The following is a 25,211-nucleotide window of genomic DNA, read 5'->3' as shown; positions in this document are numbered from 1 at the left end:
TTCTTTATGCATTATTTTCCTTGGGAATGCCTCATATCTATTTTAACTACTTAATTTCCCATCCATCTAATGTCCCATGTAAATCGATAGCTACAGGCACTGCATTTCACATTTGCCGATTTGTATTTCCCCTGGGATGCAAATATTTCTCATAACCTCTTGGGTAGCCATACAAGATTTTCTTCTGAAAGCCTACCTTGAAATTGAATTAGAGATAAACTTAACACTTATTTGCTGTTCTAGACATTCATGAAACTATGGCTGAATGGCTAATGCAGCAGTGTAACATATCTGCGACCCATCCTGGTCCATATGGATAGTCTTGTGGGACAAACTTCACTGACTTCCCCTATATCCATCTATGGAGGTTTATAGGGGCTCCAAATGATCAAATACACCTGGTACATTGACTCTCATTGAGATTATACTGTCCAGGAAAAATATACACAATACAATCCAGCCTAAGACAATGGCAGCTTTAGCAAAACTGAAACTGCAAGAGGAATCATTACAACCATTTCTACAAGGAAGGGGAACATAAAACTTGAGGGGAAATAACTATACACTAAATATTTCTATAAGACAAATAAAAGCAAACAAAAAAATATAGAGGTCATTTAACATAAAGTTAGAAGGCTGTTATTGGAAAGCTTATATTATTATTATTACATCCACTGTAACTGTTGACATAGGAATTAACTTGCTTTCTAAAGGCAGATGTAGGGGGATGATGCTTATCGCTCACTGGTGAAAAGAGACTAAATATGGAGCAATAATTCATTGCACTACGCAGACAATAAAAGGCAGCAAGCTAGTAATGTACAGTATTGTCATATTTAGAATGAAGTGTATATTGCTGTTGAAGCAGCTGTGAAGTAGGCTAGTAATTTCCAGTGTTTGAGGTTTATTAAGTATCAGTCAGTCAGGCTGCTTCTGATAATATATACATTTAACCCCTGTCCCCTGCAGGTTTCATTATTTCCCTTCCTTCAGAGGATATTTAAATCCACAGCTTCCAACCAATGATGACGTCCATTTTTTTAGCAGATTTAATGACTTAGGCCAACTAGAGACAGACTAGGGAATATTTTGATAATCAAATATCAGGAACCTTTTTTTAAACTGTGTTTTTTTTACTGTTGTTTGGTTTTAATTACTATTATATATTTTTACCTGACATGGGGACTGAACTCTTGTGCTTGGCGGAGATAAGCTTTGTGTGCCAGGCCGTCATAGACACTTCACTCAAGTTTCCTGTTTACTCCCGGGTCTGAGTAACACATCCTTAGCTTCCTGCAGACTTTTCCCGCATCTCTGTAACCCCTTCACTGCCAGACAACGTGCAATGCCATGCAGCCCACTGACAGCATACACATCAAAGACGATAGATACCAAACTCATTTCCATGTTGGCAGAATAAACCCCACTGTATATGTTTCATTTGGAAAATGAAACAAGCTGAGATGAAACAAGTTTTTTGCCGACACAGATGTAACACACAGTGTAGCTTCCCTGGTTTTACAATGAGATGTTTGCAGACAATACAGTTTCCACACAGATTCCTCCAGTGATACAGTTCTTATATTTCTCACCCCCATGTGGATCAACTGCCAAGTATTTCACTTCTGGACGGATCCTTCCCACAGATACTCCATTATTATACTCAGAGAATCACCTGGATAAATACTCTTTGGTTCACCTCTACACAGGCCTGTCATCTCTTGAGTAATTGTTTCCTGCAGATACACCGTCTTCTTCCACTGGCCACACCAAGGTATATATGGCTCAACTAGCTAATCTGCTTCTATGGGAACAGTCTTTACTCTAAACCAGGAGTCTCCAACATTTTATTTTACCCTTGAGCCACATTCAAATATAAAGAGAGTACGGGAGCAACACAACATGCAAAAAGTTCCTGGGGGCTGTGATTGGCTATTTGTTAGCCCTTATGTGGACTGGCAGCCTAAATGAGTCTCTGTTTGGTAGTTCACCTGGTTTGTATGCAACCAAAACTTCCTCTAAGCCTGGAATTAAGAGGCCACTGGGAGCAATATCCAATGGGTTGATGAGCTACAAGCTGCTCACAAGCCACTAGTTGTTGATCACTCTAAACCCTTGTCCTTCTCCCTTCCTTACCCAGAAATGGATGTTCTACACTAGCCTTAGGGCTCAAGGGTCAATGGCACACATTCCCAAGGTGCCCAATGTTTTAGAACTTGTCAGGGAGATTTCATAAAGGTTACAAGGGAATTATTACAAATTATCATGGGCTATTCCATCTTTCAGCACTGCAGCTAGAAAAAAAAAAAAGACAAAAAGACAACCATTTGTTGAAAAAAAAATATTTCCATCACCATTTCCAACATTTCAGGCCTTTATCAGGATTTCAGACCTTTATACTATGATGCACTAAAGGGCGCAAGACCACCCCCCTCATACACTGTCCTCTGCACTGAACACAGGATGAAAACCTGGCGCTCATTAAAGAGTGCAGGGTCAGGATGCACAGCTAGCCCTGGCCTTACCACCAACCTAAAAATTACACCCAAAGTAGGGCCGGGTAGGGGGTGGGAGGGGAGGATGTCTAAGTGTCCCCCCACCCACACCTTTAGAATCGAGCAAGGGCTAACACTCGATTCTAAGCACAGATTTCAAGTCTCTGCTTTGGGAGACGTGGGGGGCCCCAAAAGATCTGTTTCTGATAAACAATACTTCTTGTTATAATTGACAAGAACAGAGCATTCCTAATCACACGTACAATGTAGTTCGCTGACAATAATTTTCCTTAATTAGGGTGAGTTGTGTGAATATCTTAAGTTTATTTGGAGTTTAATATAAGAACTTGATTATCTTATAGATGTTTTTTGGAGTCTCACAGACACTACTAATGGTTTTATATTGTCAGACCATTTCTCTACTGACAGCTCCTTCCTCAAGTTCACTTCCCATTTTATGCTAAGGGAAATAAACTACTGCGTGGGTGATTAATATATTCTATATTTTAGGTATATACCTAGTATGACATTCCATAGTACAGCAAATAACTGCAAACTGGTCTTAGCATTAGACAGGCACTTTTTCATGAAAAAACCCTATAAAATGTGCCACTAGAACAAAGCAGTAAAATCTTAAGTGTTTGAAAGACCTGCAAATACCTTCCAAGACAAATTGCATATACATACAGTGCCTGTACTCACAGCTTTAATAGGTATAAATATATACTGTATGTATTATTTTCATATAAAAAAATCTAAATTGGTAACATCAAAACATCATATTCCTAACTATCACAGGACTGGGTTCACTCAGGGGATATCATTTTGTAGCGATGTAATAGATCCATGGATTCCCTGAAATGAAATTGTACTTTTTTTCTAAGCCCTTTCCGTAATTTCAGAGAAAAGAGTAAATATATTTCTGATCATCCAGCACTGCCTAGTGGTTATCAACTGTTCTACCAATCTTTGCTAAAATCTGTAAGAAATATTTTTTTAGCTTATTATAAAGTACTTTGGGTACCGAACCTAGGGTCTTGTTTGGGTAGTTCTGAAAGTGTTCAGGTATGGGATCTGTTATCCAGAATGCTCAGGACCTGGGGTTTTCCTACTATGGCATCTATCCATAAGTTTGATCTCCATACTTACTTAAATATTTTAAAGTTAGGATTGTTTTACCTCCAATAAGGATTAATTATATCTTAGTTTGAACATAAGGTACGGTTTTATTATCACAGAGAAAAAGGAAATATTTTTCTAAAATGTTGAATTATTTGATTAAAATGGTGTCTATGTGAGATGGCCTTTCCATAATTTGAAGCATACTGGATAAAGGAAGATTATTTCATACTTACCGAGATCTTCCTTTCCTAGACGTACTCCATGTCAGTACGTTACGGGATAGCCCCTCCTCCCTGCTCCAATTAGAAGGAACCTCCCCAAGCCTTTAAAAGGCCAACCACACCCACCTACCGGCGTCTTTGTAACAAGCTCTTAAATTACCAGAAAAGAAAGGGCGGGTGTACTGACATGGAGTACGTCTAGGAAAGGAAGATCTCGGTAAGTATGAAATAATCTTCCTTTTTCCCTAGACGTACTCCATGTCAGTACGTTACGGGACATAGCAAGTTAACGTTATCCCATGGGAGGGAATATGCTTTAAGAAGAAACTAATAAGGAAAGGAGTATCTCTGACTAGATAGTCCACCATCATGCAAACTCCTTACTTTAATATAGAGAGTCCAGGTGAAAACCCCAGAATAAATTCACCAGGCTAAGAATAGAGCTATAGTATAGCCTATACTATAGAGAAAGAGAGAGAGAGCGCGAGAGAGAGATGTTAGCCCACTGAGAGTGAGGAACAAGTTAGCTCACTAACCACCACTTCACCCTCCAGAAGAGAAAGAGAGGAAGACAGTCCTGTAAAAGGCGAATTCAGCAAGCTGAAATACTTACTCTCCTACTCACCAAAAAGCATTCATCACATGTATGCCTAATTTCAGTGCAAATTGCAAGGTACCTGTAAGAAACACTTGGTAGGAGTAAGAACCCAAAACAGACACAATATAGGAATGATCTGCTTAGGATATATCCATAAATGTAGGATATCCAATGTACCCTGAGGTACCCAAGGCCAGTACCATAAATATCTTCATATCAGAATGCATGTAAGTCAGGACTGTTCTAACAGAAAACAGATCCTAAAGATCGGAGACAAGGGCACCTGAGAAAATAATTGGGATTAGAATTCCTTACCCTGTGTAAGGTCCTGTGATGAGGCAGACTCAATTAACTGTAAAGAGTTGAGCAACTACAGTACCTAAGAAAGAGCCCCTGTTGGTTGACCCAACCTAGTACTCTGAGAGGTATAACTAAATACCCCTAAGGTTACAGATCCCAATAACCACCGTGCAACTAAAGGACTAATTCCAAGATTTATGGAGGCAGATTATATGCCCTGGATAAATGTTTATAGTCACCCACAAACCTGTGTTCTCTCTACCCATAAGGGACCCATTTATATGTGGAATCAACTATACTACATATTTAATCGTTGAGGCTGACCTTGGAACTGGAGGGACCCTATGGATGTTCCAGTAAGTGTCAGAAGGGCCTCTGATCTACTAGAGTCATGCTGGGTCATATGTATCAGGAGTGGCACAGGAATGTGAATCCGAGAACAAACCAGGATAATAGGAGTGTTGTATCTGGAAGTTACCTAGACATTGAGCTCTGTGCGAATGTTTCAGACACAATTTTCAGCAGGTGTAAATGTAATCCCCCTAGTATAGGGAACAATGTGACAGACATGGTCAAAACAGACAAAAAAATACTTCCAAACCTCCCATTTGAAGCTAGACAAACCTGTAGGACAGATACATAAAATATCCTTAATTCATTCTCAATGAAATTAATGACTGGAAGTGGTAAGAGATTACACTCTACTGTAATGACTGCAACCGTCCCACTTAAGGGAAGACTATGATCCTGCTCCGAAGAGCCAAGTACATTTTCGGCCGAAGCAATAGGACAGGTAGCAACTGCAGTATGTAACTGTGAGGAGGAAAGATCCAAAACTGCTGGTGTTCCAAGAGGGCACAGACATAGAGAGGGAAAATAAATTAACGCTCCTAGGATGCCTCCATCTGCTGTCAGTTACCTATCTGGTGTGGAAGAACAGCCGGCCCTGTATTCTAAAAAACCACTAACTAGGGGATTGAGAAATTGAAGAAAATAAATAAATAAATAAATAAAATAAATGGGCCCAAAATAAGTGCCTTCTGGACACAGAGCCTTAAGTCACAAAGCCGTTTTGTTGATGGTATAAGGTAGTATAAGCAGAATATCCCTATCCTGGGCCAGACTTGAACAGAGGTCATCTCTATGGACTAACAAGACACTTTGAGGACTCCTATAGCCTGAAAACCCTTGGTTTGAAATATATACCTTATGCAAATTCCCAGTGGCCTGATATGTATGTGTACCCTGTCTCTATAGACACCCTGTATTGGCAGATAAAATGTCCCATCTATCCTGACATTAAGAATATCAGTAGAAATAGTATAGTAATAACACTGGGTAGTGGCTCCCCTCTCTAGTTTGTAGGAGGCACCAAGGAGTCACCCTAGAAAACGGTAGAAATATATCTGGGGATCCTTCAGCCAAGCATAGAGAACTGTATACCTTGTTCTTCCTTAAACCTATGAATATGGAATTTCCACAGGTTGCACCCCTAGAAACTAGCCAGATGTCCTGGCTGCTATAGTGAAATTTATGGATGAAGAGTTCAAGTACTGATTGTTCCAGGAATTTTCATAAATACTATATGTTGCATAAAAATATAGGTTTATTGAGCCAACGTTTCTGGTTCCAAAAAAGAACCCATCCCAAGGACACAAATCATATATAGATATCTGTGCAAACATATATAAACACTCATATACATGCCTTAGTATTAAAATATATGCACCTGGCCCTCTTATAGATGCAAACATATATGTTGCTTGGTAGACCAGTTGTATTATGGAGTTTATCCATTAATTGAGCATTTGTTCTGAAGGCAGTAGAATCCCCCTGCAGGATGTGGGCCATGGTGCAAGCATATAATAAATATGTGATAATATGTACCTCGGTCAGAGTCCTAAGCTCCTGGTAGAGCACAGTACCCCGACCCCAGAGCTCGAGCTGCGTGGGTAGTAATAAACTGCACAATTGACTGGGCAAAGCAATTATCTGGTCCTCCATTCGTTCAGGCAGTGATCGGTGATACAAGGCTGCTGAATCTGGAAAAATTTACATTCAATGGTCCCAAAAGTAGTACATACCTGTGGTTATTGTTAACCCAGCAATCTTTATGACAGACAGGCTTCAGAACTCCTGTAGTGTTTATCAAGACAAAGTTAAGCTTACCTGCCATCGGGAAAAAATATTGCCTAGTGCTTAATTTATTAAGCCATATCTTATCCCAGGAGCAATGCCATAGAATGAAAAGACCTTCATATGTAGGTATTCCTATCAGTACTCATCTGGATTAAACCCCCGAAACAATTACAACCCCATGTAATGCATAGTTTAGGTTAGCTGCAGTCAGAGCAAACCTATCTCAGACCTTCATAGCCACCCAGTCCAGTGATCTACATCTATTAGAGCTACTGGTTCAAGGTGAGCAATAATTAGAGCATATCATACTGCAGAGAATAGGAGCATACAGATATGATCACAGCAACATGTAATACATAAAATCTTAGCTACTGCTTAGGGCAAGCGTAAATCTGGTCCTAGCCGTTCCCAGGCCTGTGCTTTACATACCTTAGGGCTACCTATTCCAGGTGAGCCATAGCCAGGGTATATACTGCAGAAGAAAATATAAGCATAGATTCAATCACAGTAACATGAAATACATAGTTTATATTAGCTGCTGCTTAGGGCAAGCATATCTCAGGGCCTAGCAACTCAAAAGGCCTGTGCTCTACATCCCTTAGGGCTACTTGTTCCATGAGAGAAATAGCCAAATCGTAAACTGCAGAAAACATGTAATACATAGTTAGGTTAGCTGCTGCTTATAGCAAGCATGTATCAGGGCCTAGCAGCAAGACAGATCTGTGCTCTACATCTCGCAGGGCTACGTGTTCTTTGTGAGCAATAGCCAGAGCATAAGCTGTATAACAAAATAGTAGCACAGGTACAATCACAGCAACATGAAATACATAGTTAGGTTAGCTGCTGCTTCGAGCAAGCATGTCTCAGGGCCTAGCAGCCAGCCAGACCTGTGCTCTACATCCTGCAGGGCCACGTTTTACCTGTGAGCAATAGCCAGAGCTTAAGCTGTAGAACAAAATAGGAGCACAGGTACAATCACGGAAACATGGGGTACATAGTTTAGATTAGCTGCTGCATAGAGCAAGCTTATATCGGGCCCTAGCATTCAGCCAGACCTTTGCTCGACCTCTATTATGGCTACCTGTTCTATGTGAGCAATAGCCAAAACATAGAATGCAGAACAAAAATAGCGCAATACATATTATGGATTATCTGATGTTTATAGCAAGTATATATCAGAGCCTAGCAGCCCCCCCAGCCCAGTGATCCATATTCAATAGGGCTACTGGTGTCCTATTTGTAAATGGCTTGTGCTTTCAGGCAGGAAACAATCATAACCAGGCACAGTGCAGATAAGCATATGAATATATAGCATGCAAGCAGTTAGTTAGACTTTAGTACACTGCAGAACAGCATATGGACACACTCCTTACCTGCTGCTCATTATGAAAGGCTGGAAGCAGACCCTTTAATGTCACAAATTCCAGGACACTCTATTGTTAACAGGAAAACAGGCCTCACAAGTTTACGGACAACAGCAGGACTTACCTGAGGCTGCAGCTTCCTCGCTTGCTGAGTTAGAGAGTGGGCGGGGCCATCTCCACTTGCTTTAGCTGGACCTGATTATACTCAGCTGGTGTCTGCACTCAGTGGGGGGTTGATTATACTCAGCTGGTGTCTGCATAGGCAGGGAACCCAAAGCAACTGCGTAGGTTATACTGAGGCAAATTGGATAATTAGTGTTGGTGCTTCCTGCACAGGCCCAAGTTTGCTATAATATGAAGCCTATAGCGAAACTTTTTTATATTTTTATTTTTTATTATTATTATTTTAACTACCTCCACCTTAGGAAAGTCTGTTGAGGGAGGCAGTTGGCCATGACCTACCCCCATTAAAACAAAAATAAAACAACAACAACATAAAACAGGGGGCAGTAAGGTTCAGGCCCCTAACTAATTAGCCTAAACTAACTTCCACCTACCTCGCCCATTCGTAAAAATGGGGTGTAGGGGCCACATACACCACTGCCGCCGGACGCCCTCTGGGCAGGTCGGGAGGGCACACGAATGGGGGGACAAGCACCTGCCACCCAATGCTCTTGATAGCAATACAGGAAGGCAACTGAAATACAGGCAGACAAGGAGTAGCAAACATTGCACCTCAGTGCCTTACCTGATTCAGGAGCTGAAGTTCAGAAGACTCCAGGTCTGAGGTAGTGTGCTGGGGGGAAAAAAGGTCCCATGGACCAAAACCCCTGTCCCTAGGACGCCTTCTGGGCAGGCCTAATGCTTTCCTAGGCATAAAAAGAGAAAAACAAAAATTTGCTTCTAATGATTGAGGCATTTGTTCAGAGAACAAAGCCAAGAGCATAAGAGAAGGAAAAAAAAGATGCCGGTAGGTGGGTGTGGTTGGCCTTTTAAAGGCTTGGGGAGGTTCCTTCTAATTGGAGCAGGGAGGAGGGGCTATCCCGTAACGTACTGACATGGAGTACGTCTAGGGAAAACGGGTTTCCCATACCTGTACCCTGTTTTTTTTTAGCAGATTAATTGTAATACATTGACTCAAACTCTAGTCTTTTATAGGGGCTTTCAAAACCTTGTTCTTTCACTGGTATCACTTGTGGCCCCATGTAGAGCCAGAAGAAAGGAAAAACGGTAGAGCATCATTCGCAGTATCTCGTGTTGTCAATGTAAAAGTCAACAAGTATAAGCAAAGGTCCACATTCATTTTATGCTTTCACCCAGCTGCACACCCAGTGCCATAAACATTTCACTGATGCAAAATATTGTCTTACACTTGCCATCGTCCTATAACAGTTCTTAAATAAGACGGTCTATGGCTTGCCTTGCTGATCTTAATTTGCTAAGCAATTTTTACCCCCCTTCAAAAATTATATACACATAAAACCTGAATTTGTTTTTGATGTGTTTGTTGGAGATAAAATTGCAAATGAAAAGGCAACTGCATTCAATGCAGTGTCAGAATTCGCTTTCTGCTTTAAATGCTGCATATGGAATATCTTCCCAAAATGGACGATCAGCATCGCTGCTTTTATTTCTAAAGGAAATGCTAAATTCACAGGGATCACTCAGCACGAACAACTGCAGGCATCCATTTATGGGGAAAAGTCTACAAGAACATATAACTGAAGGATGTCATCCAGCAGAGCAGGGGACCCCATCTAAAAAGCTTTCAGGAAATGTCTTCCTGTCACCTGCTTGTCGCATTGTTAAGAGGAATAGCCAGAGATTCAGGGAGATTGTGTGAATATACGGCCAATCTGGTATTACTATGCTGGTTATTGTTTGATAAGTGGTTGAGATGTCCGCACATCCAATATCTCCACCTCTCTGGACGGGGAATTAAATTAATCTTTTTTATTTCAATCGAGACGGATGAGTGAGGGTTTAGGGATAATGAAGTTTTGTGATAGATGATTTTTTGAAGAGCTCGAGAAAATTGGTGGTCTCTTTTCTGAGGAGGCAACATGTCATGTATTATATTTTTTTGTCTTGTTTGTATCCTTTTGTGTGCGGCCAGCAATGCCCACGTCAAAGGGAGATAGTCAGTTACTCTGCTCAGGAAAAACGAATATGGTAGAGGAATACTCATGAATCCAGCATTATGATGATGTCAGTGCTCTGATATATGTGATATATGGATGCCTATAAACAGCCAGATAAGCACTATGTTCTGCATGCCAAAATACCATTTTAATGGTGTAACCTACATATGTGGATATATGTACATATATGACAAGTGTTGCCACAGACCATCAAGGTGGGAAGGTTCAGGTTTTCCTGGTGACATAAAATTCACTTTTATTCCCTATATTTATTCATTTATTTCCAAAGGGCAGTATCCTTGAACTATAAAATCTTCGTGGAGAGATCATGCTATAAATACATCAACTTGTGATTAAGAACCCTGTGTGAGATGTACACCGAGCTCAGTGTTGGTCTTTGAAACCGGGCTATTCCTGTGCCGAAGTTCTGCTCAGATAAGAAATACAGTGCAAATCCCAAATGCCTATTCCACAACTCTGAATATGTGAAAGTTCCTTTCTTGCCAGTGATATGGCTGCCCTTTAATTGAGAGGGAATCTCTGCTTAGTTTGGAAAATAAATATCCATTAATGTTAATCCTATTGTCAGTGGGTGACGGCACGGATACGAAAAGTCTGAAAATGAAGTGGTAAAAACACAGCTAAAGAAAATGTGTCTTTAAAGGGGTGGTTCACATTTAGGTTAAGTTTTAGTATGTTATCGAATGGCCATTTTTAAGCAAATTTTCAGCTTTTCCGTTCTTTATCTTCTGACTCTTTCTGGCTTTCAAATGGGACCACAAATATATTTTTATTGCTACTTTTTATTACTCGTCTTTCTATTCAGGCCTCTCCTATTCATATTCCAGTCTCTCATTCAAATTGGTGCATTGTTGCTTGGGTAATTTATTATTAAATTATCACTCTCTACACACTACATACTAAAAGTTAACCCAACAATCCCTTTAATGCCATCTCGCCCAAAATACCTAACAGTTTTATATTCCATATACTTGACAAGATTGTATACATCAGGGTCTTTTAACACAAATGAATGACAACAAAATACATTGATGCTATTGCCACATGATGGGGTTGCTGCTAATTAAGGTTCCAATTGTTAGTATACTGTATGCCAACCTGTTTTCATGTTTTTCATGTATGTAACTTTGTTATAAATGAGGGGGGACCAGACATTGCTTATATGACAGCAGCAGATGGTCAGTGGTCACCTGCCCCCCTGTGTGGAAAAATCCCACCCCCGAAAACAAATTGCTTGTTGATGCAAGACCCCACCCCTGATCCACCACAGTCATGCCCCATTGCAATAAAAAACCCACCCATGTTGCAGCTAAACCACATCCATGCTCCTTAAGACCCTTCAGGACCCACAAATCACACATTTGTGTCTCTTGGGGTCCCTTCTGCCACTAGACCCCCAACAGCTTCCATTGCTTCCAATGTGCAAAAGTCAATTGACATAACGAACTAGGAACCATAGGATAACCTGTAGATCCAGGCTTCTGACAATTCCAGGGTTCTCTTGAATCAACGCTTTTTGTTAATGACTACAAATTACAAATATTATTTAAATGTGAAAACATATGTTTTAAAGGTCATCATCCCCTTAATTACTGCAGGCATTTCATATCCACGTTATGATCATCACAAGCAATGTGTGTCAGGCTTAGAAATGTAACTGCTATCTGGTTGGTTCTGGTTAATTACTATGATCTAGTAGCAGATTGGAAGTCAGAAGTGGCAGAATTGAAAGATAAATTGTACAGAAATATAGACAAAAAATAATATTGATAAAATTAAAGTTTCACAATTTATGAGTCAGAATGCTTGAACAACAGATTTTCAGTTGGGTGAGACTTGCTGTGTTAGTAAGAAGGCCCAATGTACATTTATGGGGTAATTTATCAAAGGTCGAATGTTAAGAGTTTTTTTTTACCTCAAATGAACTCAAATTACCTCGAAATTTGAATGGTATTTTATTTAAGAAAAAACTTGAATGGCAAAAACACGGTTCTGCAAGTTCGAGTCCCTCAACCCTAAATCTCGAATTGATCGAGTTTTGACGAAATCGAGTTCTCGATTCGAGTTTTCAGGCAAAAACACCAAGCAGGCTGTTAACCTCTTCAATTGGTTCAAGGGACCTTAGCCATTGACTTCTACAGAACCTCGATAGGTTTTAGGTGGTGTATTTTTGGATTTGATCTATTTTCAGGGTCGGGGTATAATAAATCTCGAGTTTTATTTTTACCCGAACATGTGAGTTTTGACCAAACAATACAACTCAAAATTTCAAGGAAAAGAAAACAACTCAAATCTTAATAAATCTGCCCCTTAATGGATAACGAAAGTAACATCACACCGCAGACAAATTACATATTTGGCTTCTTTATTTTTTATATATCTTACAGGAGGATGAAACCATGAGGACAATAAATTAGAAATTGAATTGTCTACAGTGGGAACAGTTGTTCCATAAAAATAAACTATTCATCAAGTGAAGTTCACAAAAAGTCAGAGAGTTCTCTCCAAATAATTGTGCAACCAGTTGGAAGTGGGAGCTGTTGTTCATATACAATACTGTACATCAGGGCCGGCAACCTGAAACCTGCAGTTTTAAGAGTCCTTTAATGTTCTTGGCTTACATATGTTGAGCTTTCTTTACAATATATTGTTTTGTGTTTAGCACGGGGTCCGTAAATAGTGGAGCATCATTCAGCATATTACTACTATACACAATTCTGCACAGTACAGATTAAAATGAATACAAATTTATGTGTTTTTAAATGTAATAGCGCAGTCTTCATAAAGCTGCCACCACGCAACTTTGCATATTATTAGTGCAGAATTATTGGCTCCTTTTCAGATACATACTGACGTTTACATGTTCCATTTACAGTATTATACAGGTATACAACATATGTATCTTCCTCTAAAAACTAGACACACATTACTCTGCACATGATAAATACAATGAAAATTGCACCAGTGTTTGCAATTAACATGTTAGTTTTGATATTGGTTGCACATCATACCATGGGCCAGATTCAATTCAGTGAGAAAAAGGTTTATCATTAGTGATGGGTGAATAAATTGGCCAGGCATGGATTCCCTCGCAAAAATTTGCCAACGAAAAATCTGGTGCGGCAAAAAAAAATGTTGCGTGTCAGAATAGTCACACGCATAAAAGTTGCCGCGTGGCAAAATTATTCCGATGGCCATTGACTTTAATACATTTGGACAAAATAGTCGCACATATAAAAACTATTGATAGCGTCAAAATTGTTGCGTATCAAAATTGTTTTGTTCAATGCTTTCGCAAATTTTTCACCGTTTCACAAATTTTTCGGTAAAATTGCGGAACGCCACAGATTTGCCCATCACTTTTTATCATATGAAAACTCATAGATGAAATTCAATTTGAGATGCAATTCAGTTCAGAAACACTTGAGTAAAACTTGAAAAAAACTATTGAAGTCTATGGGAAAAAAGTGGTTTGGATTTCAAATTTAAAGAAAAGTTTTTTTTCTCTTCAAATTGAATCTCGCCCATGAGTTTTCACATGATCAACCATGAGATAACTATTTCTCACTGAATTGAATCTGGCCCATTGGCAGATAAGTAGAGGCAAGGAATATGCAACGATGCTGGTGGTGGGCATATGGAATGCTGCCACAAGAGTTATGTGAAAAGTTGTGCCACCTTTAAAAAATATATAAAAACCAAGAAATAGTAAACAAAAATAATTTTTGTTGGATGTAAAATAAAAGCAAATTATATTAAAAGGAAAATTGGCAATGATTAATTAAGGAAACTACCTGTTCATGAGAGCAATGCAGACCGCTATCCAGTACTGCAGTAAATAACAACCTCCTTGTAATCATAATATTATGGAGATGGATACTAAATCTGTCAGCTACTTTATTGGTGGAACATAGGTTTCTGCAGATTTTGGCTTGAAATGGAGCCAGACCTCATGGCAGTGAAGGGGGTTTCTAAAAAGGTGATGGTAACAAAACACACATTCACAATAATAAGATAAGGCAAAGAAGCACCATTGCTTTCTGTTATTTAATGCATATTTACAGCTACGGTTATCATGGGCAATTTTGTACTGTATATTGGGAAAAACATACTGAAAGTTTCCCATATCTACTCATTATTCAATAAAATGGAAAATCTCATAGTGTCGAAAGCTTCTGAAAACAACAAAGCCTCTTTAACATGGAGATCATCACTTTTCATCACACATTTAACATCCCTGCTCCAAAGCAATATTTTTTTTACTGTTGCTTGTTTTTACCACTTGATGAATAAGTCACAGGGTGTAGAAAAGAATGAGGAACAAAAAACTAACAATGGAAAGATAGAAACACAAAAACATTTACATGGTGCCTAAGACCTCAGAAAAAAAAGAAGGGAAATAACGATTGAGGCTAATGTCAAACCAACCAACTATTGTTTCCCAGTGTGACTCTACACATCCTACTATCTAAATTGCAATTGGATGCATGTCTTTGGTAGACCCATGGGAGAAGCCATTGGTAGAACCCTAGATGGGTGACCACTGATGTTCTCAGCAGCTACAAACATTTGGTTATTAAAAATGACAAGACAATAGGAAAGCCACTCTACAATGCAAGACTTGTTACTGCCACCCTGTAGGTCCCTCCAACAGTGTCAATCGTTTGATGTATTGAATGCAAAGGTCACCAAACATGTTAAAATACATTTATTTTTCTAGAAATATTGTTCTCAAGGCAGATACAAGTTCAGCTGTAAGTTACCCTATAAACAAAGGCAACAAATAATGGGCATTGTATTCAGTTGTCTCTTGACCATTTCTGTTCCTCCATAGATTGTTTGGAACATTAAACTCCGTGTGAGCTTACTGCCCTAGTTATTTTAGAATAATACAATGTCTTAATTATGGTACTTCCTGCCAATGACAGCATATTGCAGAATTTACAGGCCCTTTTCTTATTGCTTTTCGTTTTGCTAACTTTGGATATGCTACTAGGTATGCACAGAATCCAGGATTTGATTAGGCATTTCAGCTTTTTTTTTAGTGAATTTGGCCAAATCCAAGTGCCTGACTGAACTAAATCCAAATCCTTACAAATACATGACTTTTCTGCAAAAAAAAACCAAGGAATTTAAAAAATGTAACCCTTTTTTACCCTAATTTACATGTGCAAATTAGGGTTTAGATTCCATATTCAGCCAAATCTTTGATGCAGAATTCAAAATAGTGGATTCAGTGCATCATTGCATTCCCTAAAGGGAATATTTTTAGCAGTTACTTTATTTTGGTGTAAAATGGAGTAAGTGCTTTTCTGATTATGAATGTACCAATTGTGGGAACTGCTTGAACTGATTGACAGTACCTTGTGGCCTAATTGTGAGAATATGATCCTACCTGATGCAGAGTCCAGCATTGACTTGCCACTATAACAGAGTTCATTCTATAGTTTAGTTTGTAAACACAAAATACAAGATCAATTCATACCTTTGTACCATAAAATTTTAGATGAACAGAGAAAAAGGTCAGGCTTTTTCCAAAGAGGACATCTGTGCAGAAGTGAAATATGTAACAAGCCATTAAGAGAACACTGTGCAAAGATTGTGTGATTAAAACAGAAGCTTCTCTGGTGCAAGAAAGATGGAAATGTGACGAGCTTAGTCTCACAATATTTACTTTCTTTACTTTTAATACATTTTAGACATTTGGAGACATAACAATTCACATTAAAGCTGTAAAGTGCCAGAGGTGCCAGCTAGCCATTATGAGCTCTCTGCTGTTCCAGGCATTACATTTAGTTTGGCCTAACAGGCAGTTTGGTATCTTCTCTATGTAATCTGGGAAACACAGGCCTTGTACATATGGAAGCCATACTTGACTGCCATGCTTAGCATTTTGCAGGCATTTACCTGACAAATAGAAAGAGTAATTTACATGCAAATATATATATATATATATATATATATATATATATATATATATATATATATATATATATATATGAAACTTTTTTTTTGGTTTTAATTTTGGCCAACCATATATGAAACAAAACACATCTGGAAATGCATAGACTTCATCTGTAACTTTATATTTGAACTTGAGCTAGCATGGGAAGGTTGAACATGGAGCTCTTCCGGGGATCTTCTCTTTGACACATATTTAACAGAACAGTCTTTTCTGAGCTTCTCTTTGGAGCTTCTTTTTTTACACAAACAATAGTTTTCAGTTCTGTTCAGGTGGCCATTTTGAATTCAGGCAGTAAATTCCATATAGAATCTTCTGTGGATAAGTAATGTCTTTCACAGTTTGAAATACAAATACCCTGATGCATCACGTAATGACTATTAAGAGTTCTGATTATATATTTTTACAAAGTCTTTAAACCGTATTTGCAATGCGTGCAGTTCAGTGGGGGGAGGGGGGATGGTTCAGGCCCTCTTTGCATGGAGCATTTCGATAAGAAGATTGTTACATGGCACATCCCCGTTGAGGTGTTTATAATACAGATACTCTTCCGCCTGTAAACTTATTGCACGAATTTCTGGTAACCGTAGCAATAATTGGCCAAATTTATCAGTTTGCTGTGGATAATGGCACATGATATAGTCCAGTAGTGCAGCATTAACTTGTTCTTGAACTCCTTCCACCAGCTGATAATTCTCCAGGTTCTTGACATCTGCGTAAGGAAAGAAAATAGTAGTTAGTACCTTTAAAGAATATATTGTTTGTAAGACATGTATGCATATGGGACATTATAGAATTGACAATATTTTATTTTTATCTTTTAACAAACTTCTTGAAATCAGAACTGATGATCTACCCTATGTCACAAGTTCAGTCTCTATTTTACATGCTATGCCTAATTGTCAAATGGAGAGAGATATATAACAGCTGTTGCATGAGTGCATCTCCACCTTTGATATCACTTCATTTCAGTTTTTTTGAGATTAAACATTGCATTCCTTTGTGGCTTCTTTGCGGGTGGAAAAATGCCCAGAATCACTTCTGTGGTTCCCATTTGAGCATTCTGGAAATCATCTGTCACCGCTGGTATGGGCAGTTACTGGCCAGACAATGCACATTAGAGCAGGTCAAAAACTAACCTGTGTTGTTAGGTGGTTTCCATTATACTCAAATAAGGAGGCACTAGAAGTTTTGCCTCTTCTGAAAAATAGGTGTGGTGTGAGCATCATACCTTTAGGCTAATAAAATATTTAAACATTATAAACCCAGCAGAATTGTTTTGCGATCAATTTATATTTATACAACATAGTGACCATCATGCACAAACTACTGCAAAAAAAGCAATTTAGTGAAAATTATTCAAGTATTTTTTGGCATGAACTTATTCTATTGTTTTCTGGATAACAGGGTTCTAGATAATATATATCATGCTTGTTTTGTAAGGATATAATGAACTCTATCTATCTATCTATCTATCTATCTATCTATCTATCAATCATCTATCTGTATATCTATATTATCTATCTGTATATCTATATTATCTATCATCTATATATCTATATTATCTATCATCTATCTGTCCATCTATCTATTATCTTTCTATCACTCTATCTATCTATCTATCTATCTATCTATCTATCTATCTATCTAGCATCTGTATATTTATATTATCTGTCTGTCTATCTCTCATCTATCAATTATCTATCTATCTATCTATCTATCTATCTATCTATCTATCTATCTATCTATCTATCTATCTATCTATCTATCTAGCATCTGTATATTTATATTATCTGTCTGTCTATCTCTCATCTATCAATTATCTATCAATTATCTATCAATTATCTATCTATCTATCTATCTATCTATCTATCTATCTATCTATCTATCTATCTATCTATCTATCTATCTATCTATCTATCTATCTATCTATCTATCTATCTATCTATTGAGGGTAAAAGGAAAAATTGTGTTGTTTGTTGAAATGCATTTCCAAGAAAAAAAAAAGAACAAATAAATAAATGAAAAAGGTCGGGTGTAATTTACTTGAAACACATCATACAACTTCAATCAAGCAGAATCAAGGATAGCAGTAATAGAACAAGGTCAAACCCTTTAGTGACACAAAGGTAGTAGATTCTCAGCTCTGACACATAATATATAGTTCTATAATGAGTCTCCAGGGTGCATCCTATCTTTAAACCAGAGTAATGCAACAATTCATATCATTCCGAATTAATTTTTCTGACCCAAGGTGAATTTGGAGTCCAACCCGCTACACCGTTAATTCTAATAAAATTAGACAAGAAGTCTTGTTTCCACAAGACATTTTTCTAAATGATAGCGAAAACCTGGGACAGGCCAAGACTATGCTAATGAGCCATCTGCTACACTCAGCTGGAGAGCAAAGTGATGTTCACAAGGAGTCACCTCCTAAAATATATGTCTCTGTGACGGATCATCTTTGGAAAATGAATGGGCTGCTGGCCTTTAACCTTGCCGAAGATTCTCATGCATTTTTATTTTTATATCGAGTAGACAATATATTCTCATCCAGGTTGTAGAGCGGAAGGTTAAAATGTCACCCTTTCCTAGGACTCATACGAACTGAGGGCAGTGACTTGTTTCGTAGGTTAAATGCAGCCCATTGACAGAATACAATAAATAACTCTTATAAACTGTCGTAAACATTAAAAATGCAGGACCTTTTTACAGTCATTTACTTTTGTGTGATTAAATTCAGTGTGTTCTGTGCTGTGACTTGTTACTTTCCATTTGGTTTATGAATTCAGAAGATTTCATTTGACTGACTGATTAGTGTTCATCCACCAGTATTTAGTGGCCCTGAGAAATGCACCACTTTAACAGAGTTCATGTGCAGCTCACTAAAGCAACCCCAAGTACTTTTGTAATGCCACATTAAAATTTTCACGATCCTTATGTTGTATCCTGTATTTATTTATAGGAATTTCAAAGAAAACATTTTAAATTAGAAAAATACCTAAATAAGGTTTTCCCTTTTACTTTTGTGTCTATAGAACATCAGGATAATGATTGCTGTTTGTATCCGGAACACCTTATCCGCATATTTGCATCTGTACATAGGAATGGAAGCTACCATACTGATAAAGCTTTCTCAATAAATGCAATCCTAGTGGTCATTGATAGATATCAATTTATAGATTTTTCAAGACACTCACTAATACAAATGAAAACATTGTAAGATATTTTGATGTCTTGTGTCTGAGATTCTAGCTCTCTTTTTAACAGAAGTAAAAATAACAAATCATGTATTTGCTAATTCCGACTGAGCCAATTCTCTCAAGGATTAATTTAAAACCTGGCATAATTAAATTGAAGGCAAGTGATTGGATAACCTGGAAAATGCACACCTTGGTAGCACTGGAAACAGAAATCTGAAATCGCTATATTTGCCCACAGAAACCCACCAGATCTTTGCTTTTATTTTCTAACTGGTAGCAGAGAGATAAAAACCAGTCGATGATTGACTGTAAGGGAAACGCATCCCTGCTATTGAGCATCTATGTTTGTAAATTAGACTGGTGTGATTCTGCACTGAGAATAATCAAGTACAGAGTTTTTTAAACTGCATTTGATTGTGCTGTCTCTGGGTTGAAATCCCCCTGATTATATCTCAACTTTGTGCATCTGTAATCACACAAAGATGGATGCAGCCATACAAATAGATGCCATTCTTGAACATTAGGTCTATCTAAAGATGCTATTTGCACTTCTATATAGTTATGGTTGGTGTTGCTTCTTACGACCCCCCCATCTCCTGCAAAATGCATTCATTGCACCTATTGACGCAGGAAAAACCCTGGAGCCAGGGGCGATCCTGGCCCCTCCGACGCCTGAAGCAGCAGCAGTTGCTGCTGCCCCCCCTCCCCCGGAAATTTGCTCTTAAAGTACCAGGAGCAGCATTTTTGCCGCCCCTGGTACCTAGTGGGGCGCTGCCGCCTGAGGCAACAGCCTCAACTCGCCTCATTGGCGAAGCACCCCTGCCTGGAGCTACCACCACCCTCAAAATTGCCATAGCACCAGGGTATCCACAGCAGGCGCTTCAGTGTATGCAGTTAAATTGCACCTAAAGAATTAGGCAAAGATGTCATTATGATGTCAAGAGCCAGAACTAAAGACATTGGATTACAGCAATTTACATCAAAATGTGAGTTTTAACACATTGGATGCAATTGTATCCGAGGCACATTGCACTCAATGAGCCCTATGGAAGTTTATGGGAAAGAAACTGAGAAAATATATATATTTTAATTGTGTAAAATGATCTTCTGCTTTATGTCCTTCTAGCTGCAATGAAACAGTTTTCATCTTGCCTAAACCGCCACAGGCTCACTGGCCCTTCTCTCCTTCCATAATTCTCTCCTTGTATAATAATTATTTTATCAAGAATCAGAAGCGGGTGGGACCTCATAAGGTAGGGGCATGTTCTGTTGTAGTTGGAGGACAGCCAGCTGATAGGAGTCATAAACTGGAAATCACTGCACAAGGACAGTTCTCTAGATTAATATGATGCCAGCATAGGTATTTCCCTGATCTAAATCAGGAACATTCAAGGGTATATTGGCCTTTTAATTGCAAGACAGAATCTGCAAGCACAGCCAGGAAGGGAAAGCTCTTCAGAAAATTGAAATAAAAATTCAGGCCAGGATTTAAGCATTAACATGTTACCATGTGTGTAAATATATCTGATTACTTATGACTTCTGTAGAACCTACAGTTCTAGGGCTATGCTACACAACTGCACCTTATTTTACAGCTATATAAATTTAATTAGCTTTACACAGCTGCAGCCAATTTAGCCAGAGATATAACACGGGAGGCATTTTGCTGACAGAGCTATAAACTTTCAAAGCGATACATTTGTGCCGGGACACTGTGCAGGCAAAGGTGCTTGGACTTCCCATGCAGCATCTCCAGTTTGAAGCTTCCGGCATGAAATGCGTAGTTTGAAAGAAACTTTACATAGAAATATCTTAAGTAAGAAGCGGCCTTTCCACTTCCTTCTGTAGAAGCTTCCTCTAATCTATTCATGTTTACCCACTCAGGGATTAATTACCTCTTTTGCTTTTTACATGAAACAGCCACAGAATAAGTGTATGGAGGGGCCACGTACACTTTTCTATCGTCATTGAACAGTAGGCCCTAAGGTCCTTTTGAATATATTACATGTAGCCAGACAGCAGAGGGAGATTCCCCATGCCTGCGCCCAGACCAGCCTGCATACATTAATGTAATCAAACCTTCAGCCTGCTAATTACACAGTGTCGGCCAGTGTTTAGCTCTCTTAATCAGGTAAAAAAAACAGCCCTGTTTAGCTAGGAAGGTTTCAACTTAAGATGTTTCTATTATATACGTCAGTGAGCGATTGTCATATTTTGTATTGGGTGTTTGTTGGCCTTTGTTTAAATGGTAGAAATTAAAGGGATACTGTCATGGGGAAACATGTCTTTTTTAAAACGCATCAGTCAGTACTGTGTCATTGGAAAGCAATTTTCTTTGTTGTAGTTGGCTGATATTTACTGACCCATCTCAGACAAGTTAGTGTGATTTCCTTGAAAGGTTGTGTCATATAATAGAGAACCATGTGGTCTTTGGCAGTCTTGCAGGACACTTATCCATACCATGAATTAGGATGCTTTCTAGAGGTTGGATTGCTCTAATACCCTTTGCTATATATATATATATATATATATATATATATATATATATATATATATATATCTCACTACCAATGGTAGTGACATTCACTACACGGTAGGATTGCTCATTGCAAAGCAAAGTCATTATTTAAAAGCCTATCTTATTCTTGTTCTTAGTATAAAAGTAACTAACAAGAATGTCCTTGCAGAGATGCAATAGCCTGATCTGAACATGCTCTCTGTAGTTTTGCTCCTCACAATCTTGCCTGAAGGCAGTTGCGCTTGGATGGGGAGAACTGGCATAGGTAGATGTGCAGAAACACGGGAAACACTGTATACTTATTAGGTGGATCAGCTTAAAAGCATCTGTATGATCTGTGAGAGAATTTTCATTTATTTACCAATCAATCTACTACATATACATATCTTTCTATGTTTTGTCTCCCACAGCACCTACTAGTGGGCACCATAACAGGTCCCATATGTTCATCTTATCTCCATCCTGTAACTGTGAATAAACCAACATTTTTGGCATTTAACCATTTTCTGTTATTTCTTACTGCTGCTAGGCTAACCCCCAGGTACTCCAATTGAAAGGAAATCAAGAAAAGCCCTTGCTCTTATGCATGGCAATGCCCATTGATACACAGCCTATTTAACACACCAAAATCCCACATCTATTTTATGGCTGTAAAAAAAAGACACTGACTAGTCAATAGGGAACATTTGTACAAGTACAATAACCCATGATAATGAATCAATGATTATTTTGACCAGTCTACTTTAGGCAGAAAATTACAAGTGATTATCTGCCTTGGTTAATGCAAGGGTATAGTAGTCAGTCAGTAAATAGCTTCAACAAGCCTGTGATATACTGTACATTTATCTTAAAGATAGAAAAAGAGAAACTATATTTTGTTCTTTTTGTTTGTGTGGCCATTCCCTTGGATTACTCTTTAGTTGGTGCCCAACTTGCTTCAGGTCCCCTTACTGAATTTGTGCACATGACTAAGGGGGTGTAATAGGCTTATAAGGCTTTCTGTTTGGAGAGTCAAATCCAATGTGTTTTAAAATGATTATGAGAGGCCCAATATCAAGTCAATAGCTGGGGGACCTAGTTGGTCTTTTGTTGGACAGATTAAGAGCACCACGCTACCAATATATAATGAATCTGTGAGGCATTACATACCAAGGTATTAATGAACATCTTATAATAATAGGCTGTGTTTTTCTCCTATAAATTCCTTGTAAAAGTTCAAAAGATCTGCACTTATAGGCAGGTCCAGCCATCTTAATGGTAAGATGTAAGTACAATTCCATTGGTGCTTGCACTGGTTTGCACTTAATTTGTTTACAGTAGCACTTAATCTATAACTCTCTGATTGGCAACTACAGTATTTACACGTGTGTTGCACAATTTTTACATTATTGTCCCCTGCACTGGTCAGTACTGTTTTTCCTTTACCGTATCAGGTAAAATATCTGTAGAATGTATTGTCTTTAAGTCAGCTTTTTGCATTTTATATTTAGCCCACGCATTTATAACAAATGGAGTTTTAACATGGTACGATCTGACGACAGGACATTGGCACAAGACAAACATGACAGATCGAGCTGTTATGTCTAAATAAGAAAAGGACGTACGCAGACATCTTTTACCGAAAGTGGAATAACAGCGATTAATCGTGTGGCTAGCGCAAGGCCCTGTTAGGTCTGCATGTGGACACTAAATGAAAAGTCTATATTGATTTTTCCACAGCCGCCTGTAAGTGTAATATCAATAGAAAAAGAAAGCAAAATGTTTCACAGAAGGAGAGAGGCAGGATTACACAGTGTTTTCGACAATAAGTTATGGAGGGTGATGAACGAGAGTTGTAGCTAAAATATGGCACAAGGTAGAGGATGATATAGATGACAGAATGGAGAGAGAATAAGAAATATATAGAGACAATGGTGGAGAAGGGCAGATCAAAGGGATAAAAAAGGAGAGGGACAATAGCAAATGTTTGATTTTTGCTCATTTAAAAACCTTTGTGACACAATGGGCCAGAGCCATTTCAACGAGAAAAAGGTTTATCATGTGAAAACTCATGGATGAGATTCAATTTGAGATGAAATTCAATGCAGAAAAAGTTATCTCACAATTTATCACGTGAAAAAATCTATGGGAAAAAACTGGAACTGAATTGGGAGAAACATTTTATCTTCTAAAATTGAATCTCGTCCATGAGCTTTCACATGATAAACTGTGAGATAACGTTTTCTTACTGAGTTGAATCTGACTCAATATCTGAAAGAAGCCATAAACAATGGAAAGGTTTCAAGGTTTACCCTGTTTTTTAGTTACCCATGGGCCAAAATAACTCTTAATTTAGGCATTAAACTCTTACATTTGTGAGCCCTAGGTTTAATGGTTACAAACGCTTGCTGCATTACTTAACCAGTATGTCTATAAACTAATTTTATAATTCTTGCCCCTTTATACGATAAGTGCAGAAACACAGGGGACACTTTACTCATGTTACAAATTTATTTTTTGCAGTAACACAAAACTAACCAATCATCAGTTAGCTTTAAGAACAGTAGATGATTCTGATTGGCTGGGGTTACAATGGAATCAATTTATTCCATGTTAACAGTCTGCCTTTAAAATAGAGTGATTATCCATTTTGGTTATGGCCAATACTAGAGACTGAAATCTCTCCAACATATTCAGCACTGAAAAATATTCCCCCCGTAAATGGAGAATCTATAAGTTACTGGGTACCATTGCAAAATATGAGCTCTAATTAAATCCCTGTTAGCAGAGCAGCTAGCCATAGATCCTATAGTCGAAACCTGCTTTTTAAACCACTGAAGTCATTTGTAAGTGAGCAAAGCTGCTAATTAGCATTTGCTGTCCTGTCGGCACCCTAAGGTCTGGGTTACAATGAGATTCCTGTAGATGAATGTTCTGCTAGCTCTGTGTCAATTCAGTGTTCCAAACAACCAAGTCTTGATGGTCTTGCTCACTACAATGGATGTATGTCACACCCAATACACATCCATATAGTGTGGCCCAAACAATAAGTAAGGCCATTATGTTATGTTATAGAAAGACATGCTCAGAGTTTTTGGAGCAGGTTGAATGGTGATTATTGATATGAAAATTTTCTATTTTCTAATTT

The 25,211-nt window shown here is 38.3% G+C and overlaps 1 protein-coding gene across 4 annotated transcripts in view; it reads right to left on the bottom strand.

The window, feature by feature from the left end:
- Positions 1-16,008: 16,008 nt before the first annotated feature.
- nr5a2.L (nuclear receptor subfamily 5 group A member 2 L homeolog) overlaps positions 16,009-25,211 on the bottom strand; it is a 61,566-nt gene continuing 52,363 nt past the window's right edge. For all 4 annotated transcript variants that reach the window (XM_041590603.1, XM_041590604.1, XM_018258670.2 and 1 more), the window contains one exon: positions 16,009-17,075. In XM_041590603.1, coding sequence (XP_041446537.1) covers positions 16,828-17,075 — 248 coding nt within the window. In that variant the 3' untranslated portion in view covers positions 16,009-16,827. The remainder of the gene's footprint in view (positions 17,076-25,211) is intronic.

The sequence above is a fragment of the Xenopus laevis genome, chromosome 4L, assembly GCF_017654675.1.
Source record: "Xenopus laevis strain J_2021 chromosome 4L, Xenopus_laevis_v10.1, whole genome shotgun sequence".
NCBI lineage: Eukaryota > Metazoa > Chordata > Amphibia > Anura > Pipidae > Xenopus > Xenopus laevis.
Note: the sequence above shows the minus strand (reverse complement) of the source record. Positions and strands in the feature narration are given on the sequence as shown.